We start from the raw sequence: 17,890 nt of genomic DNA on the forward strand, positions 1-17,890 counted from the left end.
GGGCATTGCAGAGAGGTGGGTGTTGGTCTCTTCTCCCAGGTGACCAGTGATAGGACAAGAGGAAATGGCCTCAAGTTGCACCAGGGGAGGTTTAGGCTGGATATTAGTGAAAAATCTCTTTCCTGAGAGAGTGGTGAAACACTGGAATAAGCTGCCCAGGGAAGTGGTGGAGTCACCATCACTGGACGCGTTCAAGGAATGTGTCAACCTGGCACTTCAGGACATGGTTTAGTGGGCATGGTGGTGTTGGGTTGATGGTTGGACTTGATGATCTTACAGGTCTTTTCCAACCTTAGTGATTCTGTGATTCAGTCCAAGCCCTGTTCTGGTTGTGTTGTCTAATCTGCTTTCTTCATTAATACATTACACCAAGCATTTATTGTCCTGTCTAGGCCCTACAAAAATGGAAGTGCATTTTCTGATCTCCTGTAAAGACCAAGGTTGTCGTTTTTGAGCTCTGACAGTGTTCAGATGGGTGCCTGTGCCACTGGGTTTGCAGGAGGAGGAAGAAAAGAGTTGTCTCGTCTGAGCTTGCTGTTTTCCTTTTCCAGGCTGGCATGTAATGTATCTCCGGGCTTCTTGGCTTATGTTTTCCTTTAATGCCTGTGTTCCTGTTGTAGGAAGGGCAAGGGAAATACACAGTGCTGCTCTGGTGGGAAGCACTGCTGTGGCTGCAGAAGCAGAGGATGCTCCGAGACCATCTGTCAGTGGGTGCTGCTTTTCCTCCTCTACCCTCACAGCTTTATATTTTTAGCACAGAGGCAGAGCTGTGAGGATGCTATGGTTGATAACAACCACTTGGTGGGACAATTTGACTTTGCATTTGGGAAGGCCGCTAAGGACAGTGTAGAGAGGTCCTTCTGAAATGGCCAGCATATGGAGGGATCTGGGATTCCTGTCCCTTTGAGAAGATGAGGAAAAATGGGAGAGGGGTATATTCTCCAGCAGGTCTATCTTTTAGGGACAGCTACAGGGGGGGAAAAACTACAGCTGTGGAGAAACAGGGGTAGGAGACAGTTACATTTCAACCTTAAAAAACCCCAAAAATTGCTTTGAAGTGTAATTCCTCGGACATTTTCCTTGTGAATTCCTAAAAGGTTAAAGTTGTGTAAATTCTGCAGATTTGGCAAGGAAATCCCATCGTGTGTACAAGAGAGATGATTCTGTTCATGAAGTGCATCAGTTTCACTTACACGTTCAAGACTGAGGCACCCATAACATACTTACACTGAAATTTCCAATATTTTCTGATATGCTTATTACTGAACTGCTAAATACTTTGCTGCTTCTTTTCTTGCTAAAGTATACTGAAATACTAAATCACTTCATCTGAGAAAAAATAGCTTAGCTGAGCTCTTGGATAGGGAGCTAGATCAGGATTTGCTGGAAAATGAATATACAGTATGAGATCTGAGGGGAAGAAAAAGGGAAAACAACATTCCTGACTATAGCAGCAATACTTACATTAGGAGTGAAGAGGTAAGCCAGACCGTCAGTGGCTCCTGGTAGAGTGAGTCCGTGAATAAGGAATATAGTTAGGACCAGGTAAGGAAATATTGCTGTTACGTAAATTGCCTAAAGTAAGAAGACAGACAGTTACTGACAATAACATTGATAAATCCTATTTAAGTTATTGCAACATACAATAATATTAGGTAAGACAGCTACAGATGAACATTGCCATCTTTAAAAGAAGCAGAATGCACTTTTGCAGAATATATTTGTGACAAAATTGCTTTTAAAACTGTGTGAGGGAAGACTGGTAGGGCAGAAGCATTTGCAATGGAAAAGGAGAGAAGTGTCATTTTGAGCCACCTGTACCGCTGTTACCACTTTGTTGGACAAGGAGCACACTGAAATGGTGCTGGTGTGGTAAATGGGGAAGGCTTTCCTTGGTGGTGAAACTCGGTATCAGGAGAGCAAGATACAAAGTGTGGGATAATGCACTTCTCTGTCCTTTCCGTACCTTTCCTGTGGTTTCAATTCCTCGGATGGTGCAGAGATAGACAATTGCCCAGCAAGTTGCTAAGCACAAAATGAGCCACCACTGTAACGTGCCACTCTCAGTGACATCAGGTGTTATGTTCAAAGTTTTCCTGTACCAAAAGTAATTTACTGCGGTACTTTCATAACATTCTTCGTTGAGCCCTGGAAAAAAACGTGGCAAGCATAAGAATAAATTTTAAAATTGGTAATATTTTTCCCACTCACTTTATGGTTAGGAAGCAATACTTTACACAAATGGAGAGTGGCAGGATGGTCTCTTGCAGGCAGCCAAGTCAAATACAGAGATGGACTGAACTGGCCTTTCTGCACTGTCTGTAATGTGCAGCAAGAGAAACTCTACCACGGCAGGCTGAGACTGCGAGACTTACATGAGACCTTCACCAGAACATCACCAGCATTTCTACAGGCTGTAACTTTCTAAATAGAAAAGGTGCCATAGTCAGTGCAAGGTAAAATCTAAACTGTAATTGCGGTGGAGGCTATGAAATTTTTTAGCTGTATGTCTACAAGTTGGTGGAGCCGTAACAAGATTCAGGCACCTGAGGATACATCTAAGCCCCAGATCCCCTGGCTGTGTCATGGTCCTGTAGTGTGGCAAGACCCAGGCATCAGCTTCTTTGGTTCATGCTTCCAGGACTTCTGTGAGCAGGAACGTAGGGCACCCGCGCCCGGGGGAGCGGGCACTCCCCAGCCAGGCTCTGTGCCTGGAGAAGAGGGAACCGGGAGTACGACAGACACCGCTGCCCGTGCTCACCCCTCTGCCTATGTGCAACCTAAATGCCTGAAGAGGAGGTTGACAGAGGATCTTCAGGAAACCCACTGACCTGCTGTCTTTAGCCGGAAACCGAGCTCCCTGGGTGCTGCAGCTCCTGCCTTTGCCCCTAGCCAGAGTCAGGGGTGTTCTGAGAGCGCGAGGCAGCCCTGTGCATTTCCAGGAGCTGGGGTCGCGCAGCACAGAGCCAACAGGGGCGGCACTGATAGCAATCCGTGTAACCAGGAGGTCCAGCACACACCAAGACTGGGGGAGCTCTTTCTCCTTTCCCTGCCTGGTGAGACTTGAATGCATCTCTTCCTCTGCCTAGGAGAGCATGCTAATTTTCTTGCAGTGTCTCCTGCGGAAGCTGCTTTTTTGCACACAATCCCAGTCAAGTTTAGCATACCTTTTTTTCCCCTCCTTCCCCAGTTTCAAGTCCCGTTAGCTTTGGCTATCAGCTCCTGCTCGGATTACCTAATGCACTGAGCAGAGTAGCTCACGCAGGGCGGTTTGTCGCTCTCCTGCCATGAACGGCTGATAGCCCAGGCTGGAGAAAGGATGGCTCATTCCACTTGCACGGAAGGGTAAGTCAGTCATGCTGTCGTGACTCTATGAAGGGAAAGAGCATGTCTGCGGGCATGCGGGAGAGTGATAAAATGCTGCATTTCAGCAGTATCCTGATGCTGCATTTACTGGTAGTAAGTTTGAGGTGGCTGAATGAGGTAAGTGGCTACAGGAAACCTCCCTTACTCTCCTGTGTAAACTCCAGAGCTGGGCATGAGGATGTATTTAGGAAGATGATCCTGAGGGTACAAGAAACAACTCCTCCCTCCATTTTGAATTTTGTCCTGGTGTATGAAATGCCAGCCTGTTCAATCAAGCTCTCAGACTGGCCCATTTCTCCCTTTTTTTGTGACTTTTCACTCACTTCCGAAACAGCCGCCGTTCACAACAAAACTCTGAAAACAAAAGAATCAGCAACGTGGCGATTAAGCCACCAAGCAGAGCTGAGGGACCCGCTGACTTCCTTGCCGCCTGGCTGCAGCGGGGAAGCTGATGGCAGCTGCGGGTCCTTCTGCTGTGGTTCGGGAGAAAGGACTGACCAAGGAGCCCGGCTCTGGGAGAGGTTTCTGGAGTGGTGCCCCCGTGGCAGGAGAGGCCCCCCTGCCACCTCACCCTGGGGTGCAGAGCCATCAGCCCTAGCTGGGTTAAAGAGAACAGGAAGATCTTTTAAAAGGGCAAAAGAAACCCTGACAAAAGATGTCATAAAATTGTTGTTTATGACGTCAAAAAGGTAATATTGGTAAATCAACATTTTGCTCTTATTCTTCTGTAAACTAGAGCCATAACAGGACTGTGAAGTAGTAAAAATGGACTGGAAAATGCAAACTACATTAGAAATAATCTACAAATGGTAAGTTTTTAATTGAACAGGTGCGGCAAATCCCAGTGGAGACAGCGGAGGAGACTCCTCATCTGTAGGTCTTGAAATACTACAGAAATTCTAGCAGACAAAGAGTTAGGGCACCTACCTTTGAAAAGCAAGAAAAGTGACCTGAATAAGTAGTGGCAAAATCTTGACCTCGACTCTGGGCTAAATTCTGGGAAAGCTGGCCTAGCTGACAAAAGGCTGATGGAGAGGAGTAATCATGATTGTGGTCATTGTGGCTTTATGAAACTTTTCAAACAAAACTTGCTCTGGTGAGATTGCAAGGTGGAGAATGAAGTAACTTGCAGGTATGAGGTGTACTGATTTAGCCAAGTGACTTTCCAGTTACAAATTCATACCTGAAAGTGTGGTTGCCACCGAAATGTCATTACACCTGAAGCTGGTGAATCTTGTTCAGTGTATGAGGGCGCTCATGTACTCAGACTTGCTGGTGTCCTTTCCTCAGCTCGGAATTAAAAGAATCGGACGTGCACCCGGACATATGCTGACTAGCGCAATCCCAGTTACCTCTGAATACACAGTCTCTGGCTGTTGAATGAAAGTCTGTGGGTTGTAGCCAGCTGTATGAGTAATGAGCTATGTAGTGAAAAGCTTTGCTGCTCTTGTCCCTTTAGTACCAGCTTCGGTATGTGAGCCTGAAATAATGCCATTTTAGCCTACGTTCAGCTAAGCCTGGTGGATGGGAACAGCTGCTACTTGAGGAGCACTTAGGAAGCAGCTCCCTGGAGAGAGCATTGCAATCGTGATGGAGGAGTGCAGGTTCTTCCCATCTTGGCACTGGTATTGAAAAATCCATCCTTAAAGGACTTCTTCAATATTTTCTAAAAGATGCTTAACTAAAAATGCAGTTTTTTGTATACCAAACTAGTTGATTAAAAAGTTGATTTCCAAAGCAGGTTTGGAAGACATTTGTTCAGCTCACTAGTTGGGACATCTATATCCTGAGAAATGAGAGAATCCTACTTCTTAAGGCCCAAATAATTTTCTCTTACTTCTGTAACAAAGATGGGGGATGTCTAATTGTCTTCCTACTCTACAATAGTCCTAAGGTCTCCAAAAGAAAGTTGACTTCTGCTATATTTTGTCTTCTTTCTTAGCCCCTTACTCAGATTATGTTTCTTGCTCTGCCCTGGAACTTGGCGTCTCTCGTGCTCTGAACAAAAAAGAAAGCGGAAAAACAATTTTAAAGAATTGAGAGCAGTCTTCCTTATCCTGCTTAGGTACACTGTCTGTCTTTGGTCTTGCTAAAGGTTTTGTAATGCATAGTGTGAATTTGGTCTGACCCTCAAAGATTTCCTCTTTAAGTAGTTTCTCTGCTACCTCAAAAGTGGTTTGCTTATTTAGTTGCTCTTTTTTCTTTTTTTTTTTTTTTAAACACTTTTATTTCATTTCCCATTTTGAAATTAAGCAAAGGGGTCGTGGACTTTCTGGCTTTTGTTGTTCCTGCAAGGATGATGAATTTGAGCAGGCTATCATCACTCTGGCAGCTTTTTGACAGGAAAACAAAGCAGGTCTTGTGCACAACTCAGGGCCAAATCAAGTGTGGCTTCTCTTCTCAGGAGTTTCTCGGTTAGCTGCTCTAGGAAGCTGTCTTGTCGGATATGTAAAAGTAGTCTCAGCAATCTACAGGCAGAAACTGAAGTTCTCCAGTAGGGCTGTGTTTCCTGCTCTGGCAGCTCAGCTGATCTTTCTCAGCACATCATGGCAAATGAGCTGAAAGGTTTCTCTAAGAGCTTGTTATGAGTCATAACCAATGCATCACCACCTAATGAAAATGCAAAAGTCTCATTTAAAGCAGTTACTGAAAGATGTGGTCATAAATTTGGTTCTTAATTATGCTAACAATCTCACATGTCCTGATACGTGGTTTATGATAACAAAAGTGTGTCTTGATAAAGGACTATTTCTCCATAGTCAGAAAGCAGAGGACGCGCTTTCAGACTGGTATTTGTAGCATAGCACAAGCATAAAAAATAAACAAAACTGCCCTTTTCCCCCCTGCTAGCCCTCAGACTCTGACATTTGTGATCCTCCTTTTGCTAGCAGTGATCCTTGAAGTGGTAGTTACCTGTTTTGTTTTCATTTAGAGGACAAACACTCCAAGGAAGAGGTTCTTGGAAGGAGTTTATGAAATACCACATCACCCAGGTTAAAACCGTGTTGTAGTACAAGCTCACCAGAACCGACACCATCCACGAACCAACCCCTGTAGAAAGCACAAGATGTCAGCTTAGAAAAGCTTTGGAAAAAAATTATCAGTCACAGCACTTGCTCTTAGAAGCTCACGTTTCCTAATTCTTCAAGATTTTCTGTTTCCCCCCAGGGATTTTCACATGAAAGATGGGCATTTGTGTCCTCTGTAGCCAAACACTGGTACACAGTCGCCCAGCTCACCAGCCCTGCTCCAAGAAGGCTGACACTCCCTACTCACTTAGAAGATTAGGGTTGAAATCTTTGCCCTAGTGTATAATACATAGTTTTCTACAACACGGGACAATGTTAATAGCAGAGACCAATAGAGACTGAAGTTTCACAGCATGCTATAGCTGCACGAGGGCACTCTTTTGTCCCAAATTGTGCACATATGCCCTAAACTAGTAACTGTTCTGCTCCTACAATAAGGAAGGAAGAATAGCAACACCACGGATTCTGCTTGCTTGCATTTTTGCAAAGGGAGGAAGGACATGCCTAATTGTAGGAGATGGGTTTAGCTGAAGGCACCACCCTGCTGCCTGGTATTTCTTCCTGGTTGCCCTCTGGCCCTTAGATAAGTCCTCTTACCCACCCCTTCTCTTCCCACACAACCCCCCGGGCATGGCTGTCACTACCAATCCCGTTTTCAGGCACCTGCTTAAAGCAGGGCATGATCCAGCAGTCCTGGCTGGAGCATCCGAGGGTTTCTCCTTGCCCCTGCAGACAGGGGGGTGCCATCTCCAAACAGGTAGAGCTGATGGTTCAGCCCCCTAACAGTGGCTGCTCTCATTCCCTTTTTGCAGCCTAATGATGCGCGCAGGACACAAGATATGTTTTTTCAGTGTATATTAAATAAACAGAAAAAAATTGACAGTGCAGGACTGTACACTGGTCTGATGCACACTGCCATGTGGATTGTCCCTTGTGCCCAGCTGTGTTAATAATGTCACTTCAGTAGCCCCACTGTGCCCCCTTCTTGTGGAGGGGAACTTTCCCAGGTGCTTTAGGCTCTTTGGGAGGTGCCAGGTTCCCGTTCCTGATTTCCTGTCTTTCTGTCCCCCCTCCAGTTTGACTATCCCTGGACAGAGAAGACTGGCTCCTGGAGGGGCTGTGAGGGGGAGCGTGAAGCACTGCGGGCACACAGCTCTTGTGTAACCTCCAAGACACGGTAGGAACTGGGCAGTGTTGGCTAGCAGAGCTCGTGATCGTTATGCTTCCCACAGCAAAGGTTATGAGGTTTGCATTTAAAGCTCCTGTGTGCCTAGAGTAACACCTGATGGGAGCCATATAGAATTACAGAATCATAGAATGGTTTGAGTTGGAAGGGACCATTAAAGGTCATCTAGTCCAACCCCCCTGCAATGAGCAGGCACACTTTCAACTAGATCAGGTTGCTCAGAGCCCCGTCCAGCCTGACCTTGAATGTTTCCAGGCATGGGGCATCTACAACCTCTCTGGGCAACCTGTTCCAGTGTTTCACCACCCTCATCATAAAAATTTTCTTTTTATATCCTAACGAGCATTTCTTTCTATATCCAGCAAGCATCAGGCACAGGTCTGTAGGAAGTGTGTGCTGGGTGGGAGCTCAGCCGCAGTTCCTTGAGCTGGGACCCCAAGAGATGTACCGACTCCTCCGAGGTAAGGTGAGATGGTGTTCCAGACACCGATGCTGCCTTTCCTCAGGCACTGTCCTAGGGCCAGTTCGAGATGCAACAGTGGGATTCCTTCGAAGAGCAGAGCGATGAAGTATGGAATCAGGAATGCCCCTGAAAACACAATTAAGCGCAATTGAGCCACACAATTATCTGCATCTCACTGAAATTACTGTTTGATAATTTGCCTGCTTTATGACCCTAACAAAGTCCTTGTAGGATGTGTTGAGAGCGGGAGCATTGCTAGGGATACCTGCCAAGTAACATCTGTTACTGGTAATTTTGTTGGTGAAGATGTAGGAGGAAGGAGTGGGATGCTCAGTGCTGCAGGACGCTTCCCCTCATGCGCTGCTACAGCCCATTTTAAATAACCTCACTATTTCTTCCATTTCCCTTTCTTTTAAGCATCTTCTTTTCTCCCCTTGCTCATAAAGCACAAGGGTTTGCCTCTCCCCTATACCACCTGTTTCCCCTTCAGTGCATCGCCTCGTCTCCCTCCCTAAAGCTCTCAGGCGTGTGCTCTTCCATCCTCCCCTGGTAAAGCAGGATTTTGTGCTGGAGATCCCCAAGAGACCAGGTTACTTTATTGCATGAAGTTCTGCTCAGAGCACAGAGCTTCTGGCCAATGAAAAACTGAAAGCAAGACTGAAGTTGTTCTGTGAGATGTGGGAGCAATGAAACCCGATTTCCTCCTGATTTGTATCCTCTACGTCTTCCCTGTGTTTCTCATAGCAGCTCCCTCGGGCCAGCGGCAGCACGTGCTGTTGGGTGCCTGTGGGCAGGTACCAATCCTGCTGGCAGCCTGGCAGGTTCCTGCAAAACGGTGTGGAAGGCCTCGTCTCCCCTGCCTTCCCTCAGAAGGGACGGGGGGTTGGGTCTCCCTCCTTTGCGTAGATACTGATTTTCATGAGACCAGGAGAAGTTTCATCAGTATGGTTAAAGCACCTGCCCCAATGTCCAATTAAACTAAAATGGTCTAGTAGATCGAAGTTTATTGCCATGACCAACAACCACTGTGACCACAAAGCCTCTTTTCTCTGGGGAAACAAAGACAGAATTCCCGCCTCAGCCCCCTCCCAATCCTCCTACCAACTCATACCGACTCTGTCCCCCTCATCGCTTTGTCAATAAACCTGTGCCTTGTTACCCCATTTCAACTTTGCCTCCAAATCTCATATCTGAGCCTGCCCAGCTCTGCCTTTCCAGCTCTGGAAACCTTCCACCCTCCCTCCAGGCTGGCAGGGAGAGCAGCTGCACCATCACCATCACCATCGGAGAGAGCAGAGCAGAGCAGCTCAGCCCTCCGCTCCATCTTTGGCCCCGACAGGGAGGTGGGGGAATGCGCAAGGATTTCTGGTCTCTTCCTGGAACGGCTCCTGTGTTTTGCAATCACTGAGTATTTAGAAAGGCTGGGCAGATAAATTGGATTGCTTGAGCTAGGTATTGCAATAACTTTGCTACCTATTGCTAGGTGCTGCAATAACTACATACAACACCCAGAGAAGGTGTGTTGTTTAATAGTTTAGCCCTTTATTGAGAAATACATAGGAACAAATATCGGCAAAGCTCTTCTCAATGAAGGACTGGTCTTAATTTGCCAAAGGTGGAAATAAATGTCTCTCCTTGTGATCTGATGTCTTAAGATGTTTTTAACTGCTGAGAAGCGGATTTGAAAAAGGAGCCTCAGAGTTAATTCCCAGTATGTTAAATCCACAATTTGGATCCTCAGGACCCCTGCTCAGTAGTCCCCTTGCTTGGAGGAAGCTCTAAAGTGGCTGTTATAAACCCCCCCCAAGAGAGGGATTTACAGAGGGAATCAAGGACCACAATAGTTTGTTTATTTTTAAGTAAGTGTTTTACCACCTGATGAAATCTCACCTGGAGCTACCTACCGAAGCTCCCATGTAAATATTAAGGAATTTGCAGGTCCCTTCCACAAGAACTCAGTAACCTCTCACCACGCTCAGTCCTGCGCTCTCCTTCAAACCTGCTGCAATATCCCCTTCCTCAGCATACCCGAGGGTGCCCACCCAGCCCTCCTGACAGCCCGATGCCTTGGGCTGGCTCCTGGGAAGAGCAAAACGTTCACGCGAGTGAGTGGAGCACCACAGTGCGGATCACTCTGCTTGTTCACCCGGCTGCCTGGCCGCACACCAGCTCCGGGTGGCAGCTGCCTCGCTGCAATCCATGCGATGCTGAGCCCTTGCTAGCAGAGTGCTCCGTAAGGGACTGACCTATCTCCCGTATCATACCTCCCTGGAAATAACTGTGTAATAATTAGTGCAGATTGCCCTCTGTTATCTCTCTCCCCGTTTTGTTTGCTAGTTGAACCATTGACAGCAGAGCATGTTTAGATATTCTGCTGATAAAGACCTGTTTACTTTGTGCTGCTTTATACGTATCTCCAGTCGTATTTACAGCACAACAAAACATTATGTCATACTTCGAAAGAAAATACTGTTTTTCCATGAGAACAATGTAAAAAGTATGCTATCTGCAATATGAAAATATGGCAGAAGATTGGTCTAAGAAGAAATAGTTCATGGAGCTAATCTTTCTCCAACCCAATTCAAATAAATGGCTTGTAGTGTAAAAATATGTTTTCTGTTATTAATTCCTTTGCTTCACAGTATTTTTAGACAAAAAAGAAATAGTCAGGAAAAGCATAGACAGTCTGCTCAAACACTTGAAGCTTACTCTTCCACAATAAAATCCCCACCCATAGAAAGAAAAAGGATATCAGAAAGGTGTTCAATACCTAATAGTGAGTAGGAACCCTCTAGCACTATATAGTCAAGGGCTGTGTTTAATAGATAAGGGAGGATGTGCCAGAAGTCAGAATTTAAATATTTTTTTAAAAAATGCCGTGAGAAATCTCACCTTGGAAAAGGCAAGAAGAAAATCCAAGAAGCAGAATGAAGCAGTGAGCTGGTACCTAACACAGAGCATGTGTCACAAAACAGAGCATTCAAACATGGGCACAGCAAAACCCTGTCAGCACCCATATGATGTGTAGCGCAGGTACAGCAGAAACTCAGGAGGTTTGACTTCCATGAGGCATGAGAAAAGGAAACCTTAGCAGAAACAATCATTAAGTGCCAGTAAGCAAATTATTCTATATCTGGATATTCTAGGTACATTTATATCTAGATATTCTAGATCCGTGTGCTCCACAGTGACAGGAAAACAAATGACATACATAAGAAGCAAGCCTGAGGGGAACCTCTAAAAACAAAAGTTTAGCTTCAGTAACTTTTTTCTTCTCAAAAAATGAATAAGGAAAATGATAGTGCTCAAGCATTTGTAAGTACCTTAAAAGCCTGGAGACATGCCCATAAAAATAATAAGTATCCCCAGGGCACAATTTAGTTGCATCCCTGAGGCATGAACTAGGAAAATTTTAGTCTACACCAGTCATTCTGTCAGAAATACACTCAAGATGCATAAAGCATCCATCCTGCAAGTAGATACATGCACTACTAAAAGAAGGTCAAGGGAAAAAAAAAAAACCCAGTCCAAAATTTACCAGAGTTAAAAGTTATTTTGGAAGGAGATCCTGCACAAGGATGCCACAAAGCCGAGGAACAATCCCTGTGCACGTGAGAAGGCACAGAAAGCCTACAAGAGCTTTTTCAAATCAGCCTGTTAACAACTACAAATACCACACATACTGGTAGGTTGGTTTCAATAACAATAGGGTCCCAAGCGACAAGGAGCACCAGCGTGTAGCATGATCGGTATCGTTGCTAACTCAGACTAACTGTTAGCGTGGAGATAGCTCGATAGTCATGGCAGTAGAAAAGAAAATACCTGGTGCACTCCAGATACACAGAGGGCTTTTGAAGCCTGACCCTTAGATTGCAATATACAGGCAAATCAGGTCAGAAAAGCAACTGCTCAACCATATTCAGCCTTCTGCCTACAGAATGACACTTGAAGAGCACAATCTTTGTTGTATCATCTGCACATGACAATCTGGAAGAAAAGCGCACGAACTACTAGGCAGCCTCTTGAGAGTTGCCGATGCACGGGAGGGCAGAATGACCAGGAGGCTAATGAAGGAACGCAGCCTAGAGCTGAATCATGGCAACTGGCAAAGCAGAGTGCAACAGCCAAATTGGTTTTGTCACATGTTAGAAAGAGAGCAATAGACCTGACTAGTGGAAACGTAAAGCAGTTTGAAGTATCAGCCAGGTGACCTCCTAATCAAGATGTACCAAGACCAGCAGAAGTTGATGAGCCTCAGTGAGAAGCAGAAAAGAACACCCAATAACTTTGCTTGATGTCGGGGTACCAATGAAGATTTCCTAAATGGTGGAGAAAAGCTTGGAGGAACTGCTCCACGTGCTCAATATTGCATCTTACCCGCGCCTGCAGATCAACTAGCAGAAGCGAGGCAAGTAACTTGAAACGATGATCTAAAGACACAAGAGCATTTGAAAGGCCAGAATATGAATAATAAATTTCCTTCAGATCAGAGATTTAGGAATGGAAAAAAATAATTGTAGTGAAGACTGAAGTGACCTGGAAAGTGGCAAAATAGTAATTCCAACGGCAACGCATCTGTAGAGTTTGAAAAATTCAGAAAGTACATCTCGGTACGATACAATGCAACAAGCATTCAGAGAGCCCCTTCACCAGTTCTGTTGGTACATAGCAGAAATGGCGATGGGTCCATTTTTCCGAAAGACTGAGAACTTAATGGCAAGATGCCTGTGATAATTTATGTTTTACCTACAAGAAATTGCAACAGGTGGTAACTACTTGTTCAGATACAGAGAAAAAGCTATTAGCTATTGAAAGGGGATTATCAGACATGTCCCCCTTTCTCCATGGGAGTTCCGCTAAGCAGCGTATTAGCCAACACAGCAATGAATCACATCAAGACATCAGGTAGGAAAAAAAGCAGCCACTTAACCATATTCACCCCTCTCTCTGGAAAACAAAACTTCATGATCTTTGTTATGTCTTCCGCACATGCCTTAATCCAGATGAAAAGTATGAGCTACTATAAATGTCATATTTGTGCAGCATATTTATGATGGCACTGATTTTGACTTACAGGCCGCATTGCATGTCTTACAGACTCTGAAACTTGGCAGGGTTGAGTTTCCCATGGAAATGACTATATCTCCTGGAGCAACAAGGCTTTAGCCATGTCCAGAAAACCAAAGGGGCAATAGCCCTTTCAAAGGAAGATGGGTAGCACCCGTAGATCAACTTATAAAATAACCTTGGTGAACTTCCCTATGAAATACTCACGGCTGAAGGATGCAGGTGAGCAGTACCCACGTGCAAGCATGCACTAACCTGAGCTGTAAAGGGCAACCAAATACAACAAGTTATGATAGGATCAACCCCAAATGCCATAGCTTTTCACCAAGGACTTGAGCAGGACGTGGTAACCATCCAGAAAATGAAGTTTGTTACTCGTAACATAATTAATTTTTCTATCAGACAGTGAACTGTTCTGCTCTTCCCAACATACTTTTTTTTTTTTTTTTACAGTATCCTACAGGTACATCTGTTGTTCCTCTCAGATTTTATTTTCCTTCTGAGGACACAGTGAGCCAGGCAACTGCATTTCGTAGCAAGTTGTAGTTCAAATTCTAGCAAAAGGTCAGGTAGGCCACAGGTTATGAAAGTCTGTAAATCATTGCCCCAGAAGTAAACAGTACTCCCATTTTAGCAGGACCTTAGTGTTTATGTGTAATTATTTTCCTAGAAAGAAACTGTATTTTATATTAAAGATATTTTTCAGTCATCATGTAGGCTCGGGCACTATGCACATTTTTAATACCCACAGGTTAGGCAAGCATGTACATACTAGCTTTAATCAAAAATAAAACACTGCAGTGAGTTCCAGCTAGAACTGGGTTGGATTTCTTTTAAGTATACTCAGATGACTGTATGTGTACATATATAGCTATATAACTTGTTTGAGTCTCAGTTTTAAGTGACAAACTACATACTGGGCCATTTAGAGACTTCTTTTCAATCCCAGTTGCCTGGGAACCTTTGTGTTTGTCTCCACTTACTGTGGCAAACAACCTTCATATCCATTAGTCATGAAAAGTAAATAACTAACTTAACTCAGGCCATAAATCCAAATAATCAGTAACAACAGTGGGTGATAAATGTCAGCAAAACTGATATTATATTAGATCCGAGTTACTGAGTAACACTAATGTGCGATGAATAAGGTCCAGAGGTCTGATGAGAACAGCTGACATGAGACAATTATACAAGCACTTATTTTTATCTCTTGTTTTTTAAAAGATCTAGAAATGAAGAAAAGTGCATTGCCTAGCTCTTAAACACTTGGATATCATCTGAACCAGCTGTGAAACTGTGATCTGTATCCCAGAAGCCATTCAGCCTTAGAGCATGTCTATGCCATATCCATACCAGGTTTCAGTGCACTTGTGGCTGTAACTGCAGGCACTGAGCCACTGCACCTCCCAGGGCTCCTAGTTAACCACGATGCTGCTGGTCTCTCCCATGTTCACATCTTCAGATGCATACAACCAGGATTTATGCTCCAGTACCCCTGAAAATCTATTGGGCTTTTGCATCTGAGTCGTTTGCTTTCAAAAATGCAACCACAAATCACATCACTACCTTAAATTGGCAGAAGGAAAACGCAACTACATTATACACTGGTGTAAACCCAACAGCTCTGTATTTTTGGTGGTCTTCATGACTCACTCAAACTCTTCCAGTGTCAGCTTTCTGGGATAAATTATTCACAAACCCCACAGCACTTCATTACCAAGTCCATACTGCTGTTGAGCTCTCTGAGCTCTTTGTTAAAATCCAGTGACCAAACATTGGCCGTACATCCATACATTGACCTTTATTCACCACTCTCTTATGCCGCTGTTTGTAGTGATGCAAAGTAGCTATATGCCGTTACTGAGTCTGCTAGCTATTTTAAACTGATTTTTCACTAGCAAAATTACTACTCATGGAGCAAAGGAATGACTCAACCTTTGTCCCTGCAGCATTTTCCTATTTTTGTTATCTTTAAACCTGCTCTAAACCCTGTCTTTTTTGTCCGTAGCAGCTCCTGTGGGATATATCAGTGCTCGGAAGCTGGATACACAAGCAAACAGACTTTCTGAGCACTGTGAGTCCGTACGACAGGTCACCGTGGGTCTCCTTGCACTCGAACTGATGCTTCTCCTGGGGTGGTAGAGGTCTGTAGGACAGGGATGCAGGGGACCCTGGAGGAGAGGAACGGAGGGGAGACATCAAACCTCAGTAGGAGGTGAGTGTTGCTGATCTTCTGAAGTGAGGCTGGGATCTGCAGAGGTTGAAAAAACAGCTGGCCACAGCTAGTCCCCTGCCTCCAGCATGAAGAAGCAACCCTTGGTGCTTCATGGGAAGGTGTGAGAGCCTTTTTACAGTCAGTAGAACAATATTTCATCTTAATCCATAATAGAGATTTGCACAAAACACTGAAGCATGAAGTTCATGCAGACTGATGCAGTTGGTGGCCCCAGAAGCAGCTCCGTGTAATGAGACGTGTGGAGGAGCTGTGTCTTGCTATGGTCATGTCTGTGAGTTTCAAATCCTCCACTGAGCACGTTGTGTTAATTCTTCATTACATTACAAAAATATCACACTATGTTAGCTTTATTATGTTGTTTGTTAATACTGACTGCTTGTTCCCTTGCTCCAAGACAGAAAGGCCACCTGACATGCTGTAGGGTATTTGTCTGACCTACAGCTCCTGCTCCAGAAGAACATCTTTCTTGCAGGTCCTATACCATATCTGCTATGGGGATGTTTCTCTAAACGTGTTTATCATGTCTCATTGACGCATGTATCATTAACTGAAGTGGCAGGCTTTTTCCAGCCATTCCCATGGGCAAATGCAGAGAAACAGCATGCTTGCACCTATGGCTTTCAAATCACCCAGTTATGGCACTCCTCTGAGACACTTTCACTGGGTTTCACATCTTGCAAATAAATAATGGAAAATGTTAAGTCTCCTGGGACGATTCTAACCTACTGCTTCTTCTCTTTTTTTATTTGAATTTCTGTAACTGTAGCTTCCAGCTGTTACATGTTCAACGTTAAAGAGCTCCTTGCCACCAAAATAATTTCCATTTGCTTGTTTATGATAAACGTACTCTTTAATTTTCAATTTCGTGAACGAGATAGATTGGATTCTTAAGTCATTCCTTGTCCCATAAGTTTTCCAGACCTTGAATAATTGTTTGGGCTTTTCTGCATTTTGTCTAATTGTTCAAGTTGACTTTGAAAGGTGGACTTTCAGAAGAAGTCAGAAGTTCAGAAGTTGTCTTAGTATCGGTAGCAATATATCCACCTACTTCCTAGTGCTCTGCTTTTATATGCCAAGAGTCTTTTTGTTGACACAACCTGCTATATCTCATTCATTCAGCTACTTACCAGAGTCCCTAAGTGGCTACTTCTTTCTGAAATACCTCCTTCCGTTAAAGGCACCATCCATTCTTGGTTCCTTGGTTGATTCAAATATATGTAGTTTATCAAGTAATACAGATACCTTGGCAGAACAAGCTTGGATTTAATACTTTTTTCTGTCATTTGATAATTTCTCCAGGTTTGAATTTTCTGTTTCTCCAGTTAATTGGAAGATAATGAATAATACTGGGCTGAAATAACTTGCTATCTCACTCTGCTTTAGACAGCTTACCATGGCAGATCTCAAAAGCTACTGTGAATGGTGAGTTATCAAGTACTCTTTTCTGGTCCATTTATATTTACTAAATTGGCTGCTTCTAAAGCAATTCTTTGTGGGAACAGTGCCCAGGGACAGGCTTGGGCAGCTGTTCGCACCACCTGGCAGGCTCCTCTTGGTGTTCTATCATCAGCTGAGAATTTTGAACAGCCTCACAGACATCAAAAAAGTGCAATTTAGTTTTGTGCAGGGGCAGTTCCAGCTGGTGAGGTGGCTCCTAAGAGCATCAGAGAAGGGAGGGGAACAACTCGCTCTCCTTCCCAAAGGCAAGCGCAGCGACCATTTGTCTGGGGGGTGGTTCACTCAGGCCTCCCCAGGACTTTTTGCTTTTCCTTGAGGTAATGAGCTGTAGGTTCAGTTTCCTGCTCCCATTGGGAGCAGCAATGTAAGAACTTTAACATTGGTTTTGCTGAGCGTTAGCATCAGTCTGGTGTTACTTCCTAAACAAGCGCATAATTTTAAAATAAAATACACTTCTATAGAAAAAGAAATCTATACACTTTTTCTATAGAAAAAGCTAATCTAACTGGTGCAAAGCATTTACGAGAATTAGAATTAAAAAAAAAAGATGCAAATATATAACTTCCATTCCCACCATAAGTTAGTATATTATATTAGAATTGTAGCTTAATATTTTGGCAAAGTCACATTTCAATCTTACCGCCTCCATGTATCTGACACAAGTACGGAAATCGCCACACGTTCCCCAGACCAACGGCAAATCCGATACAGCTTAAAATATACTGGAACTTATTGTCCCATTTGGGTCTGCCATCTTCTTTAGGGATTTCAGGTGGCACTGATAAATCTTTTGACATTTTAATGAAGTATCCTTAGCTCCCTAGCCCCTTTCCCTATAAATGGGAAGATGCTTCAAAACCTGTCTCTCCTACAGGTTTTATGCGGGGTGACTGGAGGATCCTGGAAAGAGAGGCGGAGCTTTCTTTTTATGTGATGCAAAGGAACGTGTCAAGCTGCAGTTTAAAGACAAAACCAGGAATTATTATTATATAGAGAGTTACCACTCTTGACTTTTTTGCAGCTCCTTCTATAGTTAGAGAACTTGGGAATATGTTGTTAATGGGTAACTCGGGATCAAACAGGTT

General features: G+C 44.1%; 1 protein-coding gene across 1 annotated transcript in view; it reads right to left on the reverse strand.

Annotated features, from left to right (window-relative positions):
- Positions 1-17,602, reverse strand: part of LOC104257824 (sodium-dependent neutral amino acid transporter B(0)AT3) — a 29,873-nt gene extending 12,271 nt beyond the window's left edge. Inside the window, exons 1-5 of the mRNA XM_009812728.2 lie at positions 17,446-17,602; positions 8,030-8,170; positions 6,280-6,417; positions 1,967-2,148; positions 1,465-1,575 (exon numbers count right to left, since the gene is read on the reverse strand). Coding sequence (XP_009811030.1) covers positions 1,465-1,575; positions 1,967-2,148; positions 6,280-6,417; positions 8,030-8,170; positions 17,446-17,602 — 729 coding nt within the window. The remainder of the gene's footprint in view (positions 1-1,464; positions 1,576-1,966; positions 2,149-6,279; positions 6,418-8,029; positions 8,171-17,445) is intronic.
- Between the last annotated feature and the right edge of the window lie 288 nt (positions 17,603-17,890).

This window comes from Gavia stellata, chromosome 3, assembly GCF_030936135.1.
Source record: "Gavia stellata isolate bGavSte3 chromosome 3, bGavSte3.hap2, whole genome shotgun sequence".
Classification (NCBI taxonomy): domain Eukaryota; kingdom Metazoa; phylum Chordata; class Aves; order Gaviiformes; family Gaviidae; genus Gavia; species Gavia stellata.